The 25,078-nt window shown below is 37.9% G+C and overlaps 1 protein-coding gene across 22 annotated transcripts in view; it reads right to left on the bottom strand.

The window, feature by feature from the left end:
• The window catches only part of DLG2 (discs large MAGUK scaffold protein 2), a 1,035,190-nt gene that overhangs the window by 316,609 nt on the left and 693,503 nt on the right, over positions 1 to 25,078 (bottom strand). For all 22 annotated transcript variants that reach the window (XM_026841744.1, XM_026841762.1, XM_026841771.1 and 19 more), the window contains one exon: positions 11,192 to 11,361. In XM_026841744.1, the coding sequence (XP_026697545.1) occupies positions 11,192 to 11,361 (170 nt within the window). The remainder of the gene's footprint in view (positions 1 to 11,191; positions 11,362 to 25,078) is intronic.

The raw sequence follows: 25,078 nt of genomic DNA, 5'->3' as shown, positions 1-25,078 counted from the left end.
GGGGGGGGGGGGGGGGGGGGGGGGGGGGGGGGGGGGGGGGGGGGGGGTGCAAGAGCACAAACCCGTCAATCTGTCCCTCCGATTTGGTGTCGGATTACCGTCCCTCCAAATCAGGTAAAAACTTTGGGTAGTATTTATCTTAGTTTGTATGTGTGAGTGGGTCGGACTGTAGGCAAGCTATTATCTTCTGAGTAAGGACACAGTACATTCTTTGGTTCTAGAAGTACAGCTGGGTTTTTTTGGGGAAAAAAGGGAGGATGAGAAACAAGGTTGGCTCGATGCAAGGGGTGCAGCTGGGTTTTGTGAGAAAAAAGGGAGGATGAAGAACAAGGCTGGCAGGCTACTGCAAAAATCATCCCTTGAGAGAAAAAGTAGAGCAGGAGATAAATCTTCCCTTGAAATGAGTGAAAGAATGGTACTGCTCAGCCTACATCCCGCTTCCCATTCCTCTGTGATGCCACAACAAACACAAATCACTGGACCTCCATCCCATCCTGTGCTTGCTCTGGGCACCCTGTGTCAAGGAAATGTGTGTTTTACAGATTTCTCACTGTTTTTCTTTTCTTACATTTCCAACACCTAACAATCAGGGAGCACAAGGCTCTGGCACAGCAAGACCATGTTTCTGCAAGAAGCTTGATCTCACTGCGACTGAAATATAGGAACCTCTGCTACGTGTCCAAATCAGCTGCCCTTTGTATGAGTCACTGGTGCAACACATGCAGAACCAGAATGCTTATGCACTGGAGCCCCAGAGCCTGGACTTCTGGTCTCATATCTTAAGATGGCACAGTTGGAGAGTATGGTCACCTGCACTGACCATTTGTTTCATGGTAAATGGCAAAGGATTTTCTTCCATATAAACTCCGAAAGAAAGGCTGCCATTTCTAGGAATACTAATATAATACTTAAAGAAACAAAACAAAACAAAACAAACCTAACTGATGAAGGAAAAGCAGCTTTTCAAAGCTGTTGGACAAATAGTCTAAAATAACAAACGATGAGTTAAGGCTAAAATACTATAGGGCAATTTCTTTTTGCCAGGTATTGAGATCTGGTTACTGCTTTTAGCTGTCACCTAAAAAGAATCCAAGTTGCATTCCTTCATTTTCATTAAGGATAACTACAATTTTAGCTAGAGTTCAGAATACTGAAAGAAAAATGAGGATGACAGACCTGCAGAAAGAACTAGGATATAGAATTGGAAATAGTAAGATGAATGACTATTTGCAATTAATCACTTTGGTGTCTGGCTTCTGACTGAGCCAGCTATTCCCTTCAGATGTCCAGAGATGTGCTTTAATGTCACTCCTTCCTTTTTTTCAACTAGCAGAAACAAAAGAATACTACTGACAATCTAGACTATTTTTTTTTAAATAGGCTGCAAACTGATATTCTATTTACCATATCACTTGAATCTTTAAAGCTTCACCCAGCTTTGTCACTCCACCACAATCAGAATCTCCAGTGCCTTTCTCAGAAGACTTAAAATACTGTCTACCTGTGTTTAGGATTACAGAAAAAAAAAAAAAGAGACAAGAACACAAGAAAAATTAATAGCTACAGCTCCCCAAGCTATAAAAGTTTAATTAAATACAATTTATTCTTTTAAAGCTGATTTTCATGGCACTGCAATATTTTGCTGATGTGTGTTGTCTTCCAGACAGCAGATTTCTTGAGAAAGATCTGGACATATAAAAAACTATCAAGAAGACAGAACTTGCTATGTAGATAATTAACAGAACAATAATGGACAAAATCACTACTCTGTAATTTCACTTGCTTCATTTGCACATTTGGCTTTATATTCAAAAAAGGATGAAGCTCTGCAAAGAAGGAAAGTTTTCAGACTACTCAGTTGCAAGTGACAGATGTCGTGTCAATGAATGTATTCCACAGAGGACGCTAAAGCCTTAACATATCTTCTCTTGCATCAGGATGTCACAACAGGCTCACAGCAATTGCTGTCATAGAATTGTTTATTTATTAAAGTGGTGAAAGATCAAGCATAATCATTCTCTAAAACTTACCTGAGGAATTTAAAACAAGGAACAAGTGAAAAAAGGCAAAGAAAACTGCCACTCCCTAGAAAATTCTCACTCCTCCACTAAGAAAACAGAAACAAGACATTGGGCTGCTGTCTACAGCAGTTCTTTCCACACTCGGCCCAGTAATTTAGCAAATGACGCCATTCTCCTTCCTCATCTTTTGATTTATTGTGTATCTGGAACTACTGATGAGACAATTAACACCCTGCTACACTGTCTGCTGCATCTCCTCCCTCTCTTCTGTTGGCCTGATGAAAACAGCAATGGCAAATATAATGAAAGGGATCTTCTGTAACTCCCCTTTTAACTCTTACACAGCACTGTAGAATGGGGAGGGAAATGATGAAACTATTCCCTGACCCAAAAATTTAAAATCTAAAGGAAAAAAGGAGTACAAAGGCATGCTGTAATGACAAAATTATGAGACTTATTTGGTTAGGAGAAAAATTTAGAACTGGAGATGAAGTTGGCCAAGACTCATTGGAATTTGTGTATCATAGACAACAACAACAACAACAACAACAACAACAACAACAACAACAACAACAACAACAACAAAGAAAGGCACTTAGAGGTGGAGACAAGTCTTGTGATTTTAAAAAATGACATAGAGAAAATGGCAGCAATGTCAAATAGCATCCTAAAGCACAGACATCACAGTTTTCCATACAAGCCTGAGACACAGGATGTTGCAAGAAACTTTTCAGCAGTGCGCCAGAGATCATTATGTAGCTGGAAAATCCATTTAGTAAGCAACTTCCTTTGAAGCATTTCCACAAGGACAGGATAAATCAAACACAGAATTTTTGAAATGGCCTGCTTTATTCTCACCCAGAAGCAAGCCATATGAGCCAAACCTGGAGATGCATCCATTACTTATCCAACAGCTGAGCACAGAAATTAAAAGCCCTTTCTCTCTGTATAGGTAGAGGAAGTGGACAAAGAAAAGAAACCCAACATCTTCCTCCCCTCAAATTTCCAGTGAGGTCAGTTAAACCTGTCAAGGTGACAAGAATAGTATCGGGGGGAATCTATTAAGTCATGATAACTGCTCTTGATTCTCAGCAAAAGCCACAGAAGTAACTCTGACCACAGCAAAAGGACTGGCATCTTATGACAGAGAATGATAAAAAACAAGGTCACACTGGTACACCGTATCACCTGCTGTCTCTAGTTAGAGCTGATGAAAATATCTATGCAGCTGGATAATAATACAAAATTTCTATCTAATTCAGAAAGGACAAGCACAGAAGCTTTTGTCAATTGAAATGTTAATGGTCTATTTAGCTCCAAAGATGGTTGAATTTGGTCTGACATGACAAAAATTTCATACCACCGCCTTCCATTTAACTGCAGTTGTAACAAACAAGATGACAGATTTACTTTTTTTTTCCTCCACTGAAGACAAAAAGAAGCTAGCCAAAGCTTATTTTTCTTGAAACAAAATCTTCAGCTTTTTGGCATCCAAGCCTACCTGTGTATCTTTCTTTCCCTGTGCTGCTGCTTTTGCTCTATTGCAGCCACACAGTTCATTAAGATGAATCGTGTTCTGCTGGAGCTGCCTCATCAGTAAGTATTGCTGAAGCAATTTAGTAATGATCTTAATGCGCAGTGCTGGATTTTTATAGCCATCTCAATTGGCTATTAAAATACAGCACTGCACTTTGAAATTGCTACTGCACCACTTCAGAAATAGTTAGCATGATGGAGTTGCAGAAAGTGCTGTTCATTTCAGTAGAAAACTCACTCTTTGTGAATCATTTCTGGAAACTGATCCTTAAAATCTACTATGAGATTAGATGTTCATTTTGCATATTAACCCAGGATTCTTTGAGCTGCTTGGAGAGTTCTTAAGAAATGAATGTTTTAAGGGAAAAACAAAACAAAACCCCAAAATATATGTATATAAAAATGCTCACAGTCTTCCAAGTAATTTTGTTTATTCCTTTACTGCTAATGGAAAATTACAGTGAAACACAAAAGAGGGAAGTCAGAATTATCATGAAAGTATAAGACTTAAAACAAGCGATACCCTGCGGCTCACAGGATAGGTCTATTTTTAGGTGAGACAACTAACCAGATGGATGGCTTCTGAATTCCATTTGAAATGACCCTTTTTGATCTGAAAAATCATTACTTTATCGATTGACTATGTAGGTCCAAAGATGGTTGAATTTGTTCTGATATGACAACATCTTGATACCACCATCTCCTGCCATTTAACTGCAACTGTAACAAAAATCTTGATAGATTTACTTTCTTTCCCCACTGAAGACCAGAAGATGGTAGCCAAAGCCTGAAATACTAGAAGTAAAGTGCCGCTCTAATAACAATAATTACTATTATTACGTAAGATTACAATAAATAAGCACTACTTCAGGAATGGAAGAAACCACTCTACAGAATGAATGGTTTTTAAGAAATATTTCCTATGTGGTAATTTAAACAAATGAGATGGCAAAGTCTGTAGTGACCAAAGGCAGCTAACACATTTAATATTTTATTTGTGCCATAAAGCAGAGTATAATAATAGCAGCTGTATGCAGATATCACTTTAATTAAAGAATGAGATCCTCAGTCTGTGAAATATGAAGGTGCAGATACAACCTACCACTTTTTCTCCATCAGGCATTGGCAACACTAATATGTCAAAATATTTTCGAAAAACAGTGAAGGCTTTTATAGCATTATCACAGAGCTTTCTAATTTCATGCGTTTCAAGAGAATACAATTTTCATGCAATAAACTATGCAGATACTCACATATTCTTACATTAGACAATCCTAGCCTGCAGGGAACTCATGCCTTTTAGTGATGTTAACTTATAAATGATGGTTTTGAATCACTATCTTAAAACTGGAAAATTATGTATTAGTGCCTGACAGAGCACTTTCTGCTAACTGGATGAAATGCGAGTCCCTTCAAGGAAAGTCATTTCACAAAAAATGTTATTTTAGTTTCAGTTGTGGTGGTTTTCCATTTATACCTGTAGTAAGTGATAGTGTGTTACAGTAATATGAAGTGAAACACTTAAATTAGAGTTGAGAACCTAAACAGTCTATTAAATATAGGTTTGGGAAAGTTTGCCTGTTTCCTCATTTTTCTACAGCTCTCTTTTTTAAGTTGCCCCATTTTGCTTTGTTTTAGATCAGGATTCACAACAAAGCTCACAGCACAGGACAAGAACACTGAAAAGTAGAAGTGAATTCACAGCTGATGATTTCATAAGACTAAAAGTCTTAAAAGACCATAATAAAAGGTTTAAGATTCTGTTCAAACTGTGAATAAACTATTTTGTTGAAAACACTTTGGAACTATAAAAACATTTCTTAGCATGAAATAAAAAATGTTTTAAAGGTTTAAAGTGATCATAAATTAACAAAACATCTGCCTAACTTGCCATAAAACCCCTTCTCCCCAAATGATAAAGTTTGCTATGCAGTATTTAGTGTCCCTTAAATTAGAGAAAATAGGCCAGTATGGTAGTAGAAGTGATAGCCATATTAATTAAAAAAAAAAAAAAAAGTATCATCATCAGTCTGAAGCAAGCACTTGCAATCAGTTATCAAACAGTAAGATCTGAAAGCTCTCAGTGTTCTCTGAAATTGGGAAAGAAATAATTGGGGTTCTTCATTTGCAAAAGCTCCCTCTCATTTTAAGTGCTGTCTGTAGCTATTACCTGAGATAAAAAGGTAACCTTTGGCTTTGCTTTAGTAGATGAAAGTTATAAAATTTCTCCATTCCTTACTGGGAGCAGCACTTGTAAAAATTAAAAACCCCTTCTATTCTGCTGCTCTAAATTGAACACCTCTTTTAGCAGACATTTTAAAATACACATAATTCTACTGTAATTTTTGACTATTTCAGTTGTCACTGCAAACTGGAATGCCATCTATGCAACAGAACACAAGATTTTTCCAATAAAAACATCAATCCAAACTAAAATATGTCAACTTCTATAAAAAAGAAGTATGAACTTCTATGAAACTGTAGACAGTAATGGAGTAGAAATAATTTCAGTAACAATTCAAGGTAACTCTACAGTGAAATCCTACCTTATAGTGATGGTGAAAATCTCTGGATCTTCTCAAGAAACTTCCATAACTAGCAATGTGTTGAAAAAATACTATTTAAAACTTACTGATTCTTTTTTTAGTATAGCAAGAAAGTTTCATTACAACCAGTGACTTTATTCAGTGTCATCATGTATAAAACAAATAGTTATATGAAAAGGAGGCCTACCATGTGCTGCATACTTGCTTCAGTCCAGCACAGAAAACAATGAAATGGAAACTCTGGAACTGCTTATGCCCAGTGACTTCATCTAACATTTAGATGGATATACATAATTCAAAACATAAATGCATATTGCGCTCTTTGTATTCATCCCATCTTATTTTTGAGTATTTTATTGAGATTCCCAGTTTAGGAGCTTAGTCTTTGTGGATTAAGAAGAAAATTAAGGAGGATAGCCATCCAGAGAGAAAGAGAGAGAATTGGTCTGAACAGTGCTCAGAGATAAATTATTTTCTAATTTAGACCCCCATAAAATAATGACACTCCAAATGGATTAAATGAAAAGTCTTGATACAGCCCTAATTCTGAGAGCAGGAAAGAGAACAGGAGTAAGTGTCCCCAAATATCTTTTGTTAAATGCCCAAAAGTGAGTGGGGTAAACCTGATGAGAATCTATCACTGGCTCTATTTACCAGGAATGAGAAAAAAAGCATGCTTACAGACAACAGAAAAGAAGCCATAGCTGCTGATCTGTCCAGAGCCTTTCTGGCTAAAATACAGTGAACAAAAGGGCAGCTCCAGCCACCCCTGCAAGATTCCAACACAGTTCAAACACAGTAATGATAATTACTATCAAATTATCATGAAGGGTGTGGGAAATTAATCTTGTTTCTCTATGACTTTATACTCAAGCCACCAGAATATCCAGACTGCAGAATCAGCTATCCTTTATATTGTTCCTTTTTTGGGTGTTTTTAAGTCTGCTGTTTCTCAAGTTTCTTAGTACTCAGCTGTTCTGCTTCACATACCCTAAACTTACATTTCTGCAGCTGTGCTGTCTTTTAAGATATCACGTTTCCCATAGAATTGAGGTCAGAAGTTTATTATGTGTTCCAACACTGCTGTAGTTACTGGAATAATTAATTTCTGTCTTTTTGTTTAATATTTGGTAGATGATAGAAGAACTTAAATTATCATTTAAGCATTGGTAGGTAAAATATTACACAACCTCTGTGTTTAACTGTTTCTGACTGCCAGAAATTTTCTACAGTGGTAGAAATCCATTTTTCTGGCCGATTCTTTAAAAAATGAAATGTAAAGAAATCAAGATCAATTTCTATAATTTATCTTACATCATGTATACTACTTAATACTTTTGGTTTTAGTAAAAAGCAGATTTGCAGTGTGACAGGACAGCATGAAAATCCCAGAGGCCAATGGAATTCCTTTGGTTTAAAATCCTCCTGTCAAATGCAATTGAATGGGTTTGAACACTGTAAACTGAACACTTTGTAATTCACTGCTCATACACGGTTCTTTACAGGGTCTTATAAGAAGCTAATATACAAATCATATTAATTACAAAGCCAAATACCACCATTAAATTGCTCTGTTTTGAATGTCTGCATGTTTGCTCCCCAGGAACAAATACTGCAGTGTATGCAATCCATTTTCATTACCGTTAGTCTTGTTGTTTCGAGACAGAGCAAGAAAAGCATATTACTTAAGGAGAGCATTTTCAGTAGTGTCTAAATCCTATTGATTTTCAATAAGAAAGCCCCACTGTATATCCTTCCTCTGTCACAGCCTTCAGCTACTGCAAAGACACTGGTTGCTAAAACCTGCAGTGACTGAAATAAAACACCTACTGTTTACTACTAAATGCTATGTGAAGCCAAACACTAAAATCGTGTATCTGACAAGAGGCATACAAAAGACAATCTACTGAGCACGTGAAAGAAAGGAAGATCCTGCAGTGATCACAGTTGGCAATTACCTTCAAGACACAGACTACAGACATGAGCAAATATGATCAATCAGGTGTGGCAAACTGATGAATGCACAGCTTTAAATATCTACACTGCTGCAGTTCTGCTTGAAACCTTGGTCTTCTATTACGCAACTAATTTGTGTCTTTGTTTACCTCTTTTCCCAAAACCTCAAGTTAAAGAGTTTTCATGGCCTTCTACCACATACGATGCTAGGACAGCTTTTCTGTAAAGCAGCAGGAGCAACTGCATGGGGATCTGCATTCAAAAGGGACCGCTTGGCAGCACACTACCATGACCTTTCCCGTGCCATATGCCTAAAGCCATTCATTGCTACACAATGCATATTTAACTTTGTACGTTCAAAACAGATTTGCAAAATTAACCTGTGTCTTTTATATGGTGGTTGCTAGATAGAAAAATTAACATCCATTTAAAAAAAAAATCTAACCTCCGTGGACTCATAGCTTGTAAAAGCCCTCATCCTGAATAACTCAGATGAAATTAAAAGAATATTTATATTAAAAATCTTGCAAATTTCCTTCTTTATCACCTTCAGGTGCTGAAAGATAGGATCTACTACACATACACAGGCAAGCTAGTGAACTCTGAGTTTACAGGATATTATGGAAGCCAAGACTTGCTTTCATGTGGTGAATTCTCAAAACAGTGAGGAATGAACTCAGTATATACTGACTTATATACTGACAGACAGCAAAAGAAGCAACTGAAAAGATATCTGCTACTCCAAGTTTACTATGGAACAGTCTTCTGGTCTAAAAACCAGATTCATTTTCTTTATTCACTTTGTGAGAAGGAAGGAAGGAATGGTGTGGGAACTACCATGCTGATTTTCAGGTCCTACTCCAGACACCAAAACATCCCAATTTCACTCTAGGTAAGAAACACTGTGTAGATGAATACTAAGTTGTCCTTGCACTGTATAGTAATGGTGTGAAAGAGCAGTTCACAGATAAATCACCTGAAATACGAGTAGCTAAGCATCACACCAGTATCTAGCACTGAAACTTACAGCCAAGATTCACAGGTTTTATTCTCATTTTCTGCCATGAGTTTCATGCCTCTCAGCAAATAGTTTATTTTTCATGTAAGATTTTGGAAGATTCAAAGGCAAACTGGTACAGATGTTGTAATTAGTATTGATAAGATTTCCGATCAATCTATAACCTATTTTCTTTATTCTGCTTTTTTCATCTGTGTAATATAGAAAGCATACAAGGGTATTCTTCCTTACTGCCTAAACTGTAAAGATTAAAAAAACATCTTTTGCAAAGAACTAGCCCATCAATGTTTTTTTCATTCAAGTTTCCAGTCAACTTATTTCTATAATACTGGGGAAAATTTTTAAAAGATATTCATCTTAACAATAAAAATCAATATTTATAGCTCATACCTGTAGTAAACTTCATGTAAGAATATAGCTATGGAATTGTTTGTAGCACTAAGCAGTCAAGACTCTTTAGTTTGTTATAAAAGGCACTTTTTTAGTATCCACTCTCTTTTATGAAAATCAATGTAATAATAAATAGTCAAATAATAAATTAATCAAAACAAACATGATGCAAAAATGTTATTAGATAATGATTGCCTCTCTTGTCCGTTTCCAAAATACAGCAAAAATTTGGTCATGGTGAATGATTTTTACTGTTTCATCACAACCTGAAAGGATACGTTAATTTTAGTTTCTTTAGCCTTAGGTTACTCAAAATGGCTACCACATCACACACTTAGTTTAATTCCAAAGCTTTAAGACACTGCTGCCTGCACTACTACTCTGAGTTCATGCACATACAAACTATCATTAGAGATGCTTTTCTATTAGAAAGTCAATTCAGCATTGTAATTGATCACAGGAGCCCAGACTTTCGAGGGTTTACCTTCAGATGCATGTTTAAATATATCTTAATGTTCACCAAAAGCAGAGGATGATGAATACACTGCTGTGTCAAACAGCCATCATATACATAGAACAGGTATGGTGCAATATTGAAAATGGTGCAATTATTTTTGCTTACTGTAAATGGATAATCTCAACAATTCCACGTGTATTAGAAACAAATACACTCTCTTACTGGTATAAAAAAACTATGTAGAAGCATACTGTAATATTCACATGAAATGAGACATAAGGGAAACCACTGAAAAAGCTACAAGTTATTCACTGTAGATAAAACAGGTAGAATAATCTCATGTGCATGGCATATATTGAGACATGCAAATTTCTTCATTTCATGTATATACCATTAATTAAAGACTTGCTTATGAAATAATTATTATGGATCCAAAAGTCTACTGATGTTGATTGAATTTGCATCTACTGTGAAAACAGACATTTTCTTTGCCCAGAAATTAGCTATGAAGAGAAATACAGTAGCCAGAGGGAAATTTCAGGCAGAAAAAAAACAATAAAATGAAAATTTTTTAAATTAACACTTCTGCAAATAAAAACTATTTGCAAAAGGAAAGCTGAAAACATAATATTCACAATTTTCCCTAATGCTTCTAGAAAGGAATTTGGTTTTTTTTTTTCTGTAACCAGAAGGTTCTGCTGGAAGTGATAAAGTTGATATAGATTAGTGAAGGTTTCATGCTAGACTTCCATGTAATTTTGTTGAAGGATAAAATAAAATTCTCCAACGTATCTGGGTAAGTTAGTATTCTTGTCTTCTTGTTCCAAAGATAACTGTAGAAGAAACCATCAACATGAAAGTAGAAAGGATACACTGGATAATCATAAAGCCTTCTGAAAACAGGGAGAATTCAGAAGCTCTATATTCAACAGCACCTTAAATGAAAGTCAAAGGTCTCAGTAGAGGAACTTCAGAGAAGTGTATGTGATGCCAATGTAAAGCATAATATCTCTGCATCTTGCATTTCTTGACGAGGTACCAAGTCATCTCTACAGTAAACATCAAATGGAACAAACCACAACTCCTTGAATTCCTTTATATTTCAGGAAGAGATATACAACCATGAAGTTCTACCTGGCTAAATTAACTGCATTTTAGTATTTGACAGATCAACCACTTAACACATCAACAGTCAGATGCCATTTGAAGCTACAAGAGAGGTTAAGCATCAAGCTTAAAATGGATGTCTTCTCATTTTCATGTTTACCTTTAGGTCCTTTGAACAACTTGATCTCTACCACGGTCTCCAGAATAGGTCTTCTTCGACGAACATACAATCGTACTATGGATCCAGCCTCTTTTAGGGCCTCCACGGCTTTGCTGTGTGAGACTTCTGACACGTCGACCTCATTCACTCGCAAGATGCAATCATTGACCCTGCAAGAAAATAAAAACAACATAGAAACTAATTGCTTCAGCTGTTATTTCTGATCAAACCATGTTTTGTCTATACTGCTGTGAAATGAAGAATACTTCATCAGGAAGTCTCCTAGATGACAAACTTAATACAGTATGCTTCATCAGCAATGAGACAGAAACAGAACACCTAGTTCCTCCAAACGACGTACTTGATTCAAACTAAAGTCTACCTGATCATCCACACCTACCATCCTCCTTCATAAACTGGGGATAGATCCACTAGAGTGATAGAAATGAGTAATAAACAACTTGTCAATTAAAACACTTTTTACTAAACAATATAATTGAGTTGCAACATTCATGCTGCATGCTATTAATACAGTTGCTCTTAAGAAAATCAGTTGATTTAATTTAATACAGAGATCACTAATTGTACAAATACTTCCTTAAATATCTCATATTTCTTCATCAAAGCCAAAGAATTCTAAGTTGTCAAACTAAAAATGCTGTCCTACAAAAAGCAGACAACTTAAAAGAGAATGTTTCATGCTAAATAATCTGAGTAAATATCATTGTTTACACTTTTGCCACTGACTCCAAGATCTGCTGTGTCATTATAGTATCTATTTTTTCATAGAATAACAACAAAATTCCCTCATTTACTTTGAGCTTTTCCTACATTATCTGAGGATGAACTAATATATTTACCCTCAAAATGTCCTGGTTAGATGGAGTAGTATTCTCCTTATCTGACAGATCTGTCCAAGTTTGAAAGGAAATCTACACCTCGAGAGCACTAAAATCCATCTCCAAAGCAGCTTGCTAATGAGTTAACTCCAGGGCCATACTTTCTTTGTACATGAGGGTAAGCGAGAAGAGCAAATTCCAAAGAACTTAGATGAATTGACACTCTATTGTTCCTATGAAGTACATTTATTATGAAATCCCTCTAAGTATTTTGGGTACAGAAGAAAAAGGCATATGTAAATGAACGTGTTCTTCTACATGTCTGAAAGGACAATCAGCGGAGAAAATATGGGTTGCTAAAAATATTCCCATTTCCGCTATGTTTCTATACATAGAGATCAACTATCAAATGTCAGTCTTTACAGCAAAAGAACACTTGAGCTGGATATTGCTCAGGAGTATTTGCACATGAACTGAGAATGAAGCTTTACCACTATCTGAACTCTGAGAATTTAGGATGGATTTCTGTTATGTCTTTGTGTTGTTTTTTGTTTAAAAACAAAACAAAACAACAAAAAGACTGCAACTATTCGAAACAGAATACTTTCTGTGTTATCAGCCTTTTGGAAGAACATTTACAGCGGAAAATAGCAGCCTTTATCTGACAATGGGTCGAATTTGGAAAGGACACAGATTGATACTTCCCTGCTGATAAAAAATATGGTATTGCAAAGTTTCCAGTTCTCATTCAATAGTTGAGCTTGCTCGTTTCCTTCAATGCCAGAAATATTATTTACCAAATGTTATTTGTGTGGTTTGGCTTTCAAAGTAATAAATGCTCTAATATAAATTCCCTTATTCTGTGGTGGGTTGACCCCAGCTGGCTGCCAGGTGCCCACCAAAGCCACTCTCTCACTCCCTTCCTTAGCTGAACAGAGGAGAAAAATTGTACCAAAAGGCTCATGGGTCAAGATAAGGACAGGGAGAGATCACTCAGCAATTGCCATCACAGCCAAAACAGACTTGACCCAGGGAAATTAGCTTAATTTATTACCAATCAAATCAGAGTTGGAAAATTAAAACCAAATCTTAAAACCTTTTCACCACCTCTCCCTTCGCAGGCTTAACTTCACTCTCAAATTCTCTACCTCCTCTTCGCCATCAGTGCAGGGGGACAGGGAATGGGGGTTGTGGTCAGTTCATCAGATGCTGTCTCCACTGCTCCTTCTTACTCAGGGGGAGGACTCCTCACACTCTTCTGCTGCTCCAGCGTGGGGTCCCTCCCACAGCAGACAGTCCTCCATGAACTTTTTCAATGTGAGTCCCTCCCATGGGCTGCAGCTCTTCATGAACTGCCCCAGCGTGGGTCCCCACGGGGTCACAATTCCTGCCAGCAAACCTGCTCCAGCGTGGGCTCCTCTCCCCACAGGGCCACAGGTCCTGCCAGGAGCCTGCTCCAGCGTGGGCTCCCCATGGGGTCACAGCCTCCTTCGGGCATCCCCCTGCTGCAGCGTGGGCTCCTCCCCGGGCTGCAGGTGGGTCTCTGCTCCCCCGTGGAGCTCCATGGGTGCCGGGCACAGCTGCCTCCCCATGGGCTGCCCCACGGGCTGCAGGGGAACCTCTGCTCTGGGCCTGGAGCACCTCCTGCCCCTCCTCCTGCACTGACCTGGGGGGCTGCAGGGGGGTTCCTCTCACATATTCTCACTCCTCTCCCCAGCTACAGCTGTGCAGGTTTTTTATCCCAGAGGCGCTACCACTGTCACTGATGGTCTCAGCCTTGGCCAGTGGTGGGTCCATTTTGGAGCCAGCTGGCATTGGCTCCATCAGACATGGGGGAAGCTTCTAGCAGCTTCTCACAGGAGCCACACATGTAACCCCCCTGCTGCCAAAACTTCGCCATACAAACCCCAAACATCTTTTAAATAAATCATGAATACATCCTGCTAGTGCTTCTCACTCAGAAAGACAGTAATTATTGTCTAAGCTGATACACTTTCTATTAATATTATTATGTATCTGATTGTCAAGTTTATGACTCTTAACGTTGTTATACCTGAAATACAATTGGCTGTACTGAAAGGGAATGAAAGGGCTCAAAACACAAAATGAATTTCTAACAGTTATTAAGACTAAGCTGTGAGGTGATGTATGAAAGCTTTGCTTGTGCTTTGCTTCATTTGTTTCAAGGCTTTGCTTATGCTTTGCTTCATTTGTTTCTCAAGGATTCCCGATTTCATAACTGTTTCTTGAGGTCTCTTTGTCTGTTTAGGTAAGATTGAAACACTCGTTAGGCTCCCTTCGTAAATCACTGATGGCAGACTCAAGGCCTTCAGTGGACACTTGGGCAACCCCTAGGATGAGACAAGGGGGGCTCTGACAAAGAGACACAGAGACACTATTACAGGGAAATCGATTTTTCTGACTTAGGAGGGAGACACCTGGACTTTACTTCACAGCTCATGATCTGGAAAGAGGGTCATCTAGTGAACACTGTGAAGAAGACTACTTACTTCTTCCCTCGACCAACAAAGACCCTCACCCTATTTTCACTATGCATGCTCTTATTATGAAAATGAATTCTGGGAGCTCATTATCATAAGACACCCCTTTCTAGGAATTCTAATGAATATGTATGATCTGTGTGTATGTAAACTGATGTCCCTTGCTAATTCTGGGGAGCCCTTATGGTGGAGAATCCCCAGGGCGATCCCAGTGCTGCCAATAAAAGAATAACTGCTTAACAGTTCTATTGGACTCTGACTGTTAATTTCTTTGTTTCAGTACCATGCTTAATGAATAAACTATAGGTTCCTAACCATTGGATGAAGATGAAAAGGTGCAAAAGGATTATAAAAACACTAAAATTGAGGATTACATTTCTTTTCTTTTCATATACTCCGTGCCCTGTATTGATAAATATTGATATTACTAGATAACCCTATCTACCTAAAACCTCTCATAAAGGCTCTAGTGATGTCACCCTTTGAGTGAAAAAGCATGTCTTTTGGAGAAAGTCAATAAACGACATGGAATTAACTCAAAAATATCAATAAGCAACAATTTTCCATTTACTGAAAAAGCAAGACCCTTTGGAAAAATACATTTACACTGCAACAGAAATTTCACCTGAGCATCTAAAATTTGGCCTTGTAGTTATCTACTTCTTGAAAACATTAAGACTATCTTTAAAGAAACAGAGAAAGTAATACTGCTAGTGTAGGATGAACATAAGAGCGACAGAATACAAAGCTGAACCAGTGATAGAAATACTTTATACAAACTATGTTGTTTATATACAAATACAAACTTTGTCAGTGTAGAAGTAGCAGGACAATTACCCTATCCAGTGTGCTATGACAAACACATCCAGTGCTAGATATCCAGCTAGATAATCCTTCCCAACCTGTAGGCTTTTTTTCTCCGTCACGAAGAAAGAGATGAGGGTTTTAGTTTTCATAAATAAAAGAAATACAATATTGAGGAACGTACATGCACATGCATAAAAGCATGAACATGCATAAAAGCAAGCACATATATATGTGCCTACAGAGTTCTGCAGACTTTTAACACATTTTTTTAAAGGGCATGCTGACCCAGTACTAGATCAACAGAACATAATGACTTTAGAGGTCTATAAGTATTCTTTGAGAATATTCTAAAACAGAAGTTCCATGGTGCAATGAAATGAATGACATGAACTGGTGCAATGATTCTAACCTTAACTGTAACGGCTAAATCATTCTTTTATCATTAGTAATCTAGAAACTACCGAATATCTTTTAAATTTAGAAACATAAATAAAAAGAAATCATTATTCATTAAAAAATAAGACCATTTCAGAGAAGAGAATAAAACAAGAAAGCTGAAGCAACATCTCAACACACAGACTGGGGTGTCATATTTTTCTCCTTAAGTCCATGCAGGAGGTTTTCAGCCCCAATACCTGGCATAGTTGTTATTATCTAGACAGAAGTTTGTGACAGTGGGCTGAGACACTTCTTCCTTTTATTTAAACTTTTTACAGTACAGTTCTTACTCTTCAAGAACTCTGCTCTTTTTGTGACCTATAAATGCTGCAATAATACAAATCTAAAATAATGATAGCAAAAAAAGTCAGTAAATCTAGTTTAAGAAAATTCTTTCAGATGATCAAGGGTACCACTTACGGGCAAATTTTTGCCCTTGTAAACAGCTCTCCACTGTATTTTCCTGGCTTTATTGAGATATTCATATGACAACTATATGGCAAAGGTTTATTCCAGCTGATACATGGATTCCTTTACCCCATTTATCTCCAAATCTTCCTAAGGCCTGTAGATGGGTAGACACTATATTGTAGAAGTTAGTTTCAGGCAGTTTTAGACCTGTGCCAAGAAGATCTGCCTCATAATCCAAGATTATGAAAACACACCAACACCTACAGTAATTCAACACAAAAAAATCCAGGCAGGAGGAAAATTGTTCCAAAAAGCCTTTCTTTGTTTCCACAACGATACTATAAATACACTTTTAGAAATATTAAACCATTTCTTTAATAGTCTCAGCACTTTAAATCATTACCAATCTACTTGTAAACCTTAACACTATGAACTTCTTTGAGTAACGCCTATTCATATAGTTGTTTCTTAAAAATAAAAAAAAAAAAGCGCAAAAATTTCTAATGAATTGCAAAAAGTTCTAATGAGAGAGAAAGCAGAAAGAAGTATTCGAAGCTATGGCTAATGACTTTTGCAACAATTAAGAAACTAGAGGAAATCTATTTTCTCTAATTCTATATAAAAAGAACTCTTAAAAATTATTCCTAAAATGTAGAGCTTTATCTGCTAAGATTTAACAATATAATCTCAGCATCTGCTGATGGTACAGGTTCACAGAGTTCTTAATTAAATTGACTTGTGTTTCAGTGAAAAGCAACATGTGATTAGAAGTATTCTGGAGTGCTAAATGTGCTGTGCTTAAAAAAAAAAAAAAGAAAGAAAAAAAATGTTCTAACCATATTTTAAATGAACATAAACCTAAAGCAATCTTCATGCTATTGTTTCCTTGGAAAAAGGGGAACTTCATACCTCAGTTCAGCATAGTGATTAATTTTTGAGGTATAAGTAATTCTACTTCTATTTTAGCCAAAATACTCAAATGGGGATTTAGCATTATGCATGTACTTAAATTTATTCCAGTCTGTAGACTCACCCATGCAGGTTATGGCTGAGTTAAAATGAGTTAAGCAGCTCTTCTCATGGCACACCGGCTCAGTGAAATAGTTTAACAAAATAGATATATTCTACAAGACTTCTGTAGACTTTTTTGTATTCAGATATGAAGGATCCTGAATCATAAAATATCTAACACATGTTATAATCATGCCAGGACAGTTACCGATACAAGAAATATGAGAGATTTTACTGTTAAGGGAGAAGGTCAGGGACACAGAGGTTTATCAATGTTTATGGCTATCTTCAAAGCAAATTAGGGCTTGGAGTAAGGAAAAATAGTATTCTTTTAAGGGTTTACTCCAAGTTCGTTCTAAACCTGACGACCTTCATCTGAGTTTCATGTTTAGTGCAGACATCCTTGAAAGATGATAATTGCTTCAGTCAAGTCGTAAGTAAACAAGACAAGTACAATCCTTAGGCACTTATTAGAAATATAGTAGGCGACAACTGGTAACGTTAATTCTTTTCACTTGTTCTGTGCAATATGGTGCCCTGTCGAGAAACTCAAAGCAGTCTAGTACTGCAGCGAAGAGCCTCAGAAGACTAAATGGTCCTGCCAAGACACATTAGCCAACTTGCAGCTCCATAAAAGAACTAGTTGGAACCAACTGTGGACTCAGGAACAAGGGAATGATCTTGTGCTCCATGGGACAACATCATAACACTAAAAGCTGCAGGAATCCACAGGTTTTAGTTATCATCCAGACACCTCCAGACTAACTAGCAGTCTATTAACAGGACACCCCTGCTTCTTACAAATACGGTTACCATCCTTTCTGTTGCAGAATGGTCAACAGTAATAGATTATTTCTAAGCAAATCTAACATTTTTTAGCTGCCTTCTCAGAAAAGCTTAAATTGATATGGAGTTTGTTCTTTAGTCAAAGTTTAGAAATCAAGGTTAAAATACTGTTATTAAGGGAGAATCAGTGCAAAGCTATGGAACATATCAGGTACATACACATCTTCGTATATCAGCATGAGACTATCAGGTAAACAGCAAATATAAGAGAGAGAAACACTAAACTTTCACTTTGTTTCTTTGCTCCTGCTTTGTCTAAACTTTTAGGGTTGATGCTTTCTTTCTTCCAGTAGTTACAAGAACATAGCACTTTAAGCAGGAACACAAGATCACAGGTGACGAGCTGATTATCATCCTTTCTTTGAGAGATCCGTGAATAATAATATAAATATATTATCTGACCCTAAGAGAACCAGTCTAGTCCATTAGTTGGGAAGACTGACTCTCTCTCCCCTACTTTTTTTTTTAAGTTTTTTTTTTATTCTATATGCACCTTTCCTATCCCATAGTAAGTCAAATTTACAGCATATAGGGGTACAAAATGTAATTATTGGTACTGGCCCATATAATTTCTTTCCAAGAGGAATTTTTTTTTTTTTTTTAAATGTCAACTAAGAATTCAGTAAAAAGGATCTCAAATTTACTACAGCAGTCTTCAGATCGGTCTTTCCAATTACAGAACACAGAGCTAAAACTAAATGCCAATGATATGTATGTACCATAGGGCATACTGTTTCCTTAGGTATAATGATCCTTAGACACATGATCCAATTTCTGTAGCAAATTCACATATACCCTCGGGCCCCTTTCTGACATTGTAAAGCAGTATAAAACTACTGCTATGTCTATTTTAAAAATAAAGAGACAAAACTTAGCAGTAGAAGAGTATTTCTGGCTATTCCTGGAAGCTAGAGAGGATCTAGTGCTTATGAAAATATCTGATGAAGGCACCAGCCAATCCTAACTCAAATTTAACACTTAGGTGCTTTATGAAACAAGTATCTCATAGAATGGTTACTGACTGAAAATACTACTTGGTAAAAGTTATGATGAGGGAAATAATTTATGAATGACGCAGCAGAATTTTAGCTGAACTTAATAAAATCCTGAAATCCTAGGAGTGATTCTGATTTAAATATATATATGCAAAAATTGGTGCAATAAAATGGTAACCCAACTGTATTTAACATGAAGGCACTATTTTAAGTATCCAATCTAACCTATATTTCTATCAAGAGCAGAAGTGTCTTTGGTTTTGAGGAAAGTAAATAAGGATTAAAACTACAATGTTTCATTTCTGAGAGATAATAAAATAATCCTTCAGTCCTCTGAATTCTGTAGCAAGTGGCATTAATCTGTTACAATGAAATATGTTGAAAAAAATATAATCTTTTCCCCCAAAACGCTGGTCTGGTGCCACCTCAACTCTTCCTGTGCAACCTTCAATAGGTCACTTATTTTTTTCATAATCTTCATACAGATTATTAAACCCCACCCTGCTCACACTTTCTTTGTTTCCTGTTTAAAGTCTAAATAAACTTTCCAGAGGAGACTCTACACCTTCTTGGCTCATCTCAACTAGGAATTAACCCTCAGTGCAGCCTCTAGGCATATTCAGCATAAATAATAGATAACCAACAAAAGCAGCTCCCTTCCTCTTCCTGGCCGCGTTCACCCTTGTAACAAGTCTTCAGAAGTGAGAGATGAAGAGCAAACACTTCCACCACGCACAAAGGTTGTGCTGCTTGTGTTTCTGTGTGTGTGCAAAGGCGGTAACTAAACTCTTGCACAGCGTTCCTCTAAGTAAATACACCCAGACGGATGCTTTCTTCACCTGCACTGGCAAACCAGTTTCGGTGTGTTGGCTTTCGGGAGCCTGAAGGCTGGAGCATGGCTGAGCTAACAAGTCTTGCCAAAAAGCAGGGCGTGCTTGTTTTAAGCCTATTGCCGTGCTTCTGCAGCCTCACAATTCATCCAAGCAACTGCAAAGATTTTCAGCCCAGAAACTGAAATAAAGAAATCGTACGAATGTTTTTAAGTATATGTGTAGATTTTACTAGAACATAATGGAAACCCAGCCTGTCCTTCACAGGCACACCACCAGCCTTCAGTGCACAGCTGCCATCATGAGGTTTTGGAGGGTGACCTGAAATTGTGTTAGTTACCCCCACAGTTCACTGCTCACTCTAAATTTCTGCAGTGGTAAAAGCCACCTATCTTTCCAAGTGAGAGTCGATCTCTGGTGTGTTACTGCCTAAATGACAGGATGCAAAAGGAGCAGAGGAGCAGCAGGAAAGCCTGCACATGCAGACCCAGCTTACTCCCTCCGGATTGGCGCAGTGTCTCGTCACTTTTCTGATTCCCACATCCAGGACCCACTAGCACAAAGTCCTAATCCTTGTCCTCCAGAAAACTGCATGAGAATGCAAAAAGGACCAAGGAAATTCCTCCTTTGTATGCCAGGAGTCAAGTAATGGTTTAGGAGGTAAAAGGGCCTACCATAATACAGTCAGAAATTTCAGATCACATCCAGGAGAGCTTAAGGTCACACCAGTGTGACTTGCAGGTGTGATACCAGAGGACTTTGAGATTTATTTCACTTCAAGAACAGAGAGGGGAGCCCAAATTGTCAGGGAATAAGTCAGATTTCAGAAAATACTTCTGAATTTAAGAATATGTTATTGCCTGAAGTGTCTGTGTTTCCATATCCTGTTAATGACATGACCTTGCTGAGACCTGAGACACACCAGCACAGCTGCAAAACTGTCATAAGACATTTACATATATTGTCCTTCACTACTGCTTTAGTTATTCATGGATTTTTTTTAAACAACAGCCATCTTAATGAAATGTCAATGTATTAAAGGGTCTGTATAACAGTAATTGAATTTAAAGCACAGGTGACTAGTAACATTATCAGTAAAAATATTAGCGGAGCAGCTCCTTATCATACACAGCATCTCTTTACCCCCCTCCCCGTTTCATTTATGATTCTAATTTCTATTTCTGAAGTTGCAAGTCAGAAACAGACAGCATACTGCACTATATAATTAGGAATGGAAAAGTCCCTGCAGCCTTTATACTGTTAGAAGAAAATATTTTTAGAAGCTTGAATATGTTCCTATTCACACAGATTCAATAGAGGACACATCAGCATTTGCCTTTTTTTCCCCTCCCCCTTTTTTTTCTTCTTAAAGGTCTTAAACCCAGCTGTAAGACTTCACTCCAGGCACAAACTTGTCTAAAAAGCAGTTTATCTGTTGTTTAAAATACTTTGAATCATTTCTGCATTCTAGCCTAGCTGAGAACTTCCTGGAGCAAGGCTGGGGCTCCTGCAGTTAACCCTTTCTGCCACATCGAACAGCTCCTTTTATCCTTTTAGGAAGTGTACCTTTCTCACAGGGTGTCTGTCTGTTTGGTAGCGTTTGTATGCACCTCTTGATTGAAAATACTCACCAAGCTAGTATCCAGAATCCAAGAGAGTCTGACCCCAAATTACATCAAATTGGCACACTGAAATTCCACACAGAGATATTCAAGCTAGCTCAGACACTGACAGAGTAGATCTAGCATGGAAATCCACCTGGATCAATATTTTCCATGTGTCTACAGCCAATTACCACAGGTAAAAGGCCACATTAATGCAGCTCTGCAATCCTGAGCTCATTTAGCACTAGCATTAGTTCCTGCACAACCTGCCATGCAGTGATTGATTTCAAGAGGGGGCCCATTAATGGCTACCAACAGGAATAAAAACAGAAAAGAGAAAATAATAGTCACAACCCTGTAGTGCAAAAAACTCTCCAATGGATTAAAATCAGAGACCCTGGCCCCTGGCAGCAAGATAACTGCAGAGACACATGACTAGGCAGCAAGGCCAGATGGCCACCACCGAGGGTTGCACCAGAGCCCCGCACTGAACGTCACCCACCGCACACCTACCAGGGCTGCAGAAGCCAAGCCCTCTGCCTAGCAGAAACCCTGCTGCCCCTGTGGCTCGGAGGGTCACACGGCAGGGAAGAGAGGAGCTAAAATGCGTGGAATAAGGTGTTTGCTCACCTAAAAATTACATGAAGTGATAACCCAGACTAGGGGACCCATCTAGCCTGCTGTTTCTTTCCAACAGTGGCCTCTACCAGATGCTAAAGGAAAAGCCTTAACACAGTATTTACCCAGAATACATCTTCAGCTTCTGACAACTCTGGACTTTCCTGAGTCAGAGATACTTCCCCCCCCCCATTTAATAACTCCGGATAGATTTTTCTTCCACAATTTGTTTAACTGCCTTCAAAACCCACATAAATTTTTAAGATCCACAGTGTTCTCCCTCAATGAATTCCATGGCTTTACTAACAGTTAAATAAATACCTCCTTATGGATACTTCAACCTGCTGCTTATTAGTTCCATCCAATGTTCCCAAATCCTTTTGTTAGAAGAGATAGCAAACATTGCTCCCTGGTAATTCTGTTTGTCTCCTGTAGTTAGGAAACAGGACATAATCTCTGACATCTTCTGATTTTTCATCATAAGGAAAAAGTCCCTACCAGACAAACTCTTCAAGCCAAAGGCATACAGCTAAACTACTGGTAACACTAATTTAGTTTCAGAGATGGAAACACCACCACCCAGCTTTCTATTTATTTGAGTGCCTCTTGGCTGTAAAACCTACAGATTTATAACTGAACTCTGAAAAAAATGCAGTTCAGGTCGAAGTTGTTTTTATTATGTTTTTTTTCTTGACAAAACCAACATTGTTTTATGCTGAATAAATTTTCCAGCCGAGCCAAAAATAAATTTCATTCTAATATGCTTTGACTTAAAATAAAATTGAATAAAAGGTTAGACAGGGAAACAAAAATCAAACCAACGGTCTGGTGTCTTATTATTCAATATCATCTCCTAGAAAAACACTTTAACTACCTCTGCTTCCATCACTGAAACTGTTGCGCTTTGTATAATGTAACGCTCTTCTTAAATTGCAGTCAAAATTCCCCATTATTTAGGAACACATCCTCAATCACAAGACTAGAAATTCTGTCACTTGCTTTGACTTGATGAAATCTTGAAATACATTACAGATACTGTAACAACAGAAGCTAACGCAGGTGTATGCAAGATTGCTGCTGAGCAGTGCTCAGGACATCCACAGAGAGCAGACCCTGGTCCACAACTTCTACCTGACTCCCAAGACAGCACGCTCACTGCAAGGTTGCTCTGGCCCCATTAACATTTACTTGTCTCTGAGGAAGTGAAACAACTTTGTAAGGAAAGAATAAAATACATCCATTTCACAGCTCTTCCAGTTTAATGGTCTGATTACTCCTTTGGGAGATGGGCTCATGTTCCCCAGAGAGAGAAAATGGGGAATGCAGGTTTCCCTTCAGATCTGAGCTGAAAGGTGGTTTCACCACTACTTTCATCAATGAAGGAAGCCCCGATTTACTCCTTTCCATTTGTCACTGAAAAGCAATTTGGACCTCATTTTATATGAAAAAACATGTTTGCTCAGCTTTAACATAGCATTCTGAGGTCTTTTTAGACCTGAAATTTGTAGACAGCAAATTTTTATGCAGTGATGCAACCAAGCATTCCATTGAAAAATGCTCATAAGGCAAGGAAGACTTAAAAAATAGCTTAAAGAATTACAAGTCACATAAAGAAACTGTTAATTTAAATAAATTGCTACATACATTGAAAGCTTTTAAAAATTTACTACTGCCAAATGCACTAAGCATTTATATTTTAAATTACTGATTTAAAAAAAATGGTACGCAGCTAATCTGATTCAACTTTTAGCTGTAGGAGTAGATTTGTTAAAAAAAATTTCAAAACTAATACTAATTTCAAAATCAATAACTTGACCTTATTGTTATTATTATTTGAAGTTTCATAAAAGCTGAAGTTTCATAAATTATATGAATGCTCACTGCATGATATTGACTTGGTATTAAAATTTACTCATGCAACATGGTCAATAATATCCAGGAGCTCAAAACAGTGGTAAATTCCACATCAACTCCAAATATAATTTTCTACATTTTTACCTTAGGAAAAAAATAACTCAACACACACAGTTAAAATTTTTCACGTATCTACTGGAACATTGAGCCAATGCCACCACTACAAAAAAAGTGCCATTCTTTTTGTGTCCGATGAAATTCAGAGGCTAAGGATGCTTCCACAGACAAACCTAATGCAGAGTGAGGAGAGCAACAAACCCCCACTCGGTGTAATGTCTCCCAGAAGAGCTGCATCTCCTTACACACACCTTGAGAATGGAAGTAGTCATTAGCTAATGGTAGCTCATCTCACAGGGTGTAGCTACCTAGGGTTGAGGGAGGAGTAGGTGACACCCAGTCAATTTCCACACAGACTCAAGCCTAAACTTTTAGAAAAGTCTAAGTACATCTACAACAGGAAGACTTTTATTTTTTTCTTCCCCTTCATCTTTTCTCCTTCTGAAAGCAGAATGATACCTTGATGCTGTGTAATGCTTTTGGAGGTGCAGCTGTTCTAAATAATTTATAATAAAATGATCCTGTGACATCAAGTCTTCAGTTACTGCTTGGCTAGCCTAACTCAAGGCACATTAACTCTTTTGCTAGGTAAGCCACGCCTATAGTAATTTTGTGCAGAGTTTATTATCTTCGCTTCACGCATTATTCCTTTCAAAATGCCCCCTGAGTAAGACAGGCTCCTCAACCCCGGTGTTAAGTCACGTCTTCTCCAAGCGGAGTTTGGGCCCGTGAGACACCACCGCCTGCCGAGGCAAAGCTGCTGGGATGGGGATGAGCCCTGCCCTTTGCGGGACACACCAGTATGAAAGGCAAATCAAACCAACTCTCCACCCCTGAAAGACCATTTTGTACTGATCGGACCTGAGATTCCCACCTTAGCTCGCTGGAAGCCAAGTTCGGCTTTGCCAAGAGCAGAGTTGAAACGGTGCGGAACAGAGGCAGGCGTGAGGTGACGGAGGCGCGGGGCTCCGCCAGACGAAGCCGGCGGCCCCCGGCCAAAGGCCCCCCCAGGCGGC

Source organism: Athene cunicularia (genome assembly GCF_003259725.1).
Source record: "Athene cunicularia isolate RWA chromosome 1 unlocalized genomic scaffold, athCun1 chr1_part1, whole genome shotgun sequence".
NCBI lineage: Eukaryota > Metazoa > Chordata > Aves > Strigiformes > Strigidae > Athene > Athene cunicularia.
The sequence above is the reverse complement of the archived record's forward strand: the minus strand, read 5'-3'. Positions and strand labels throughout refer to the sequence as shown.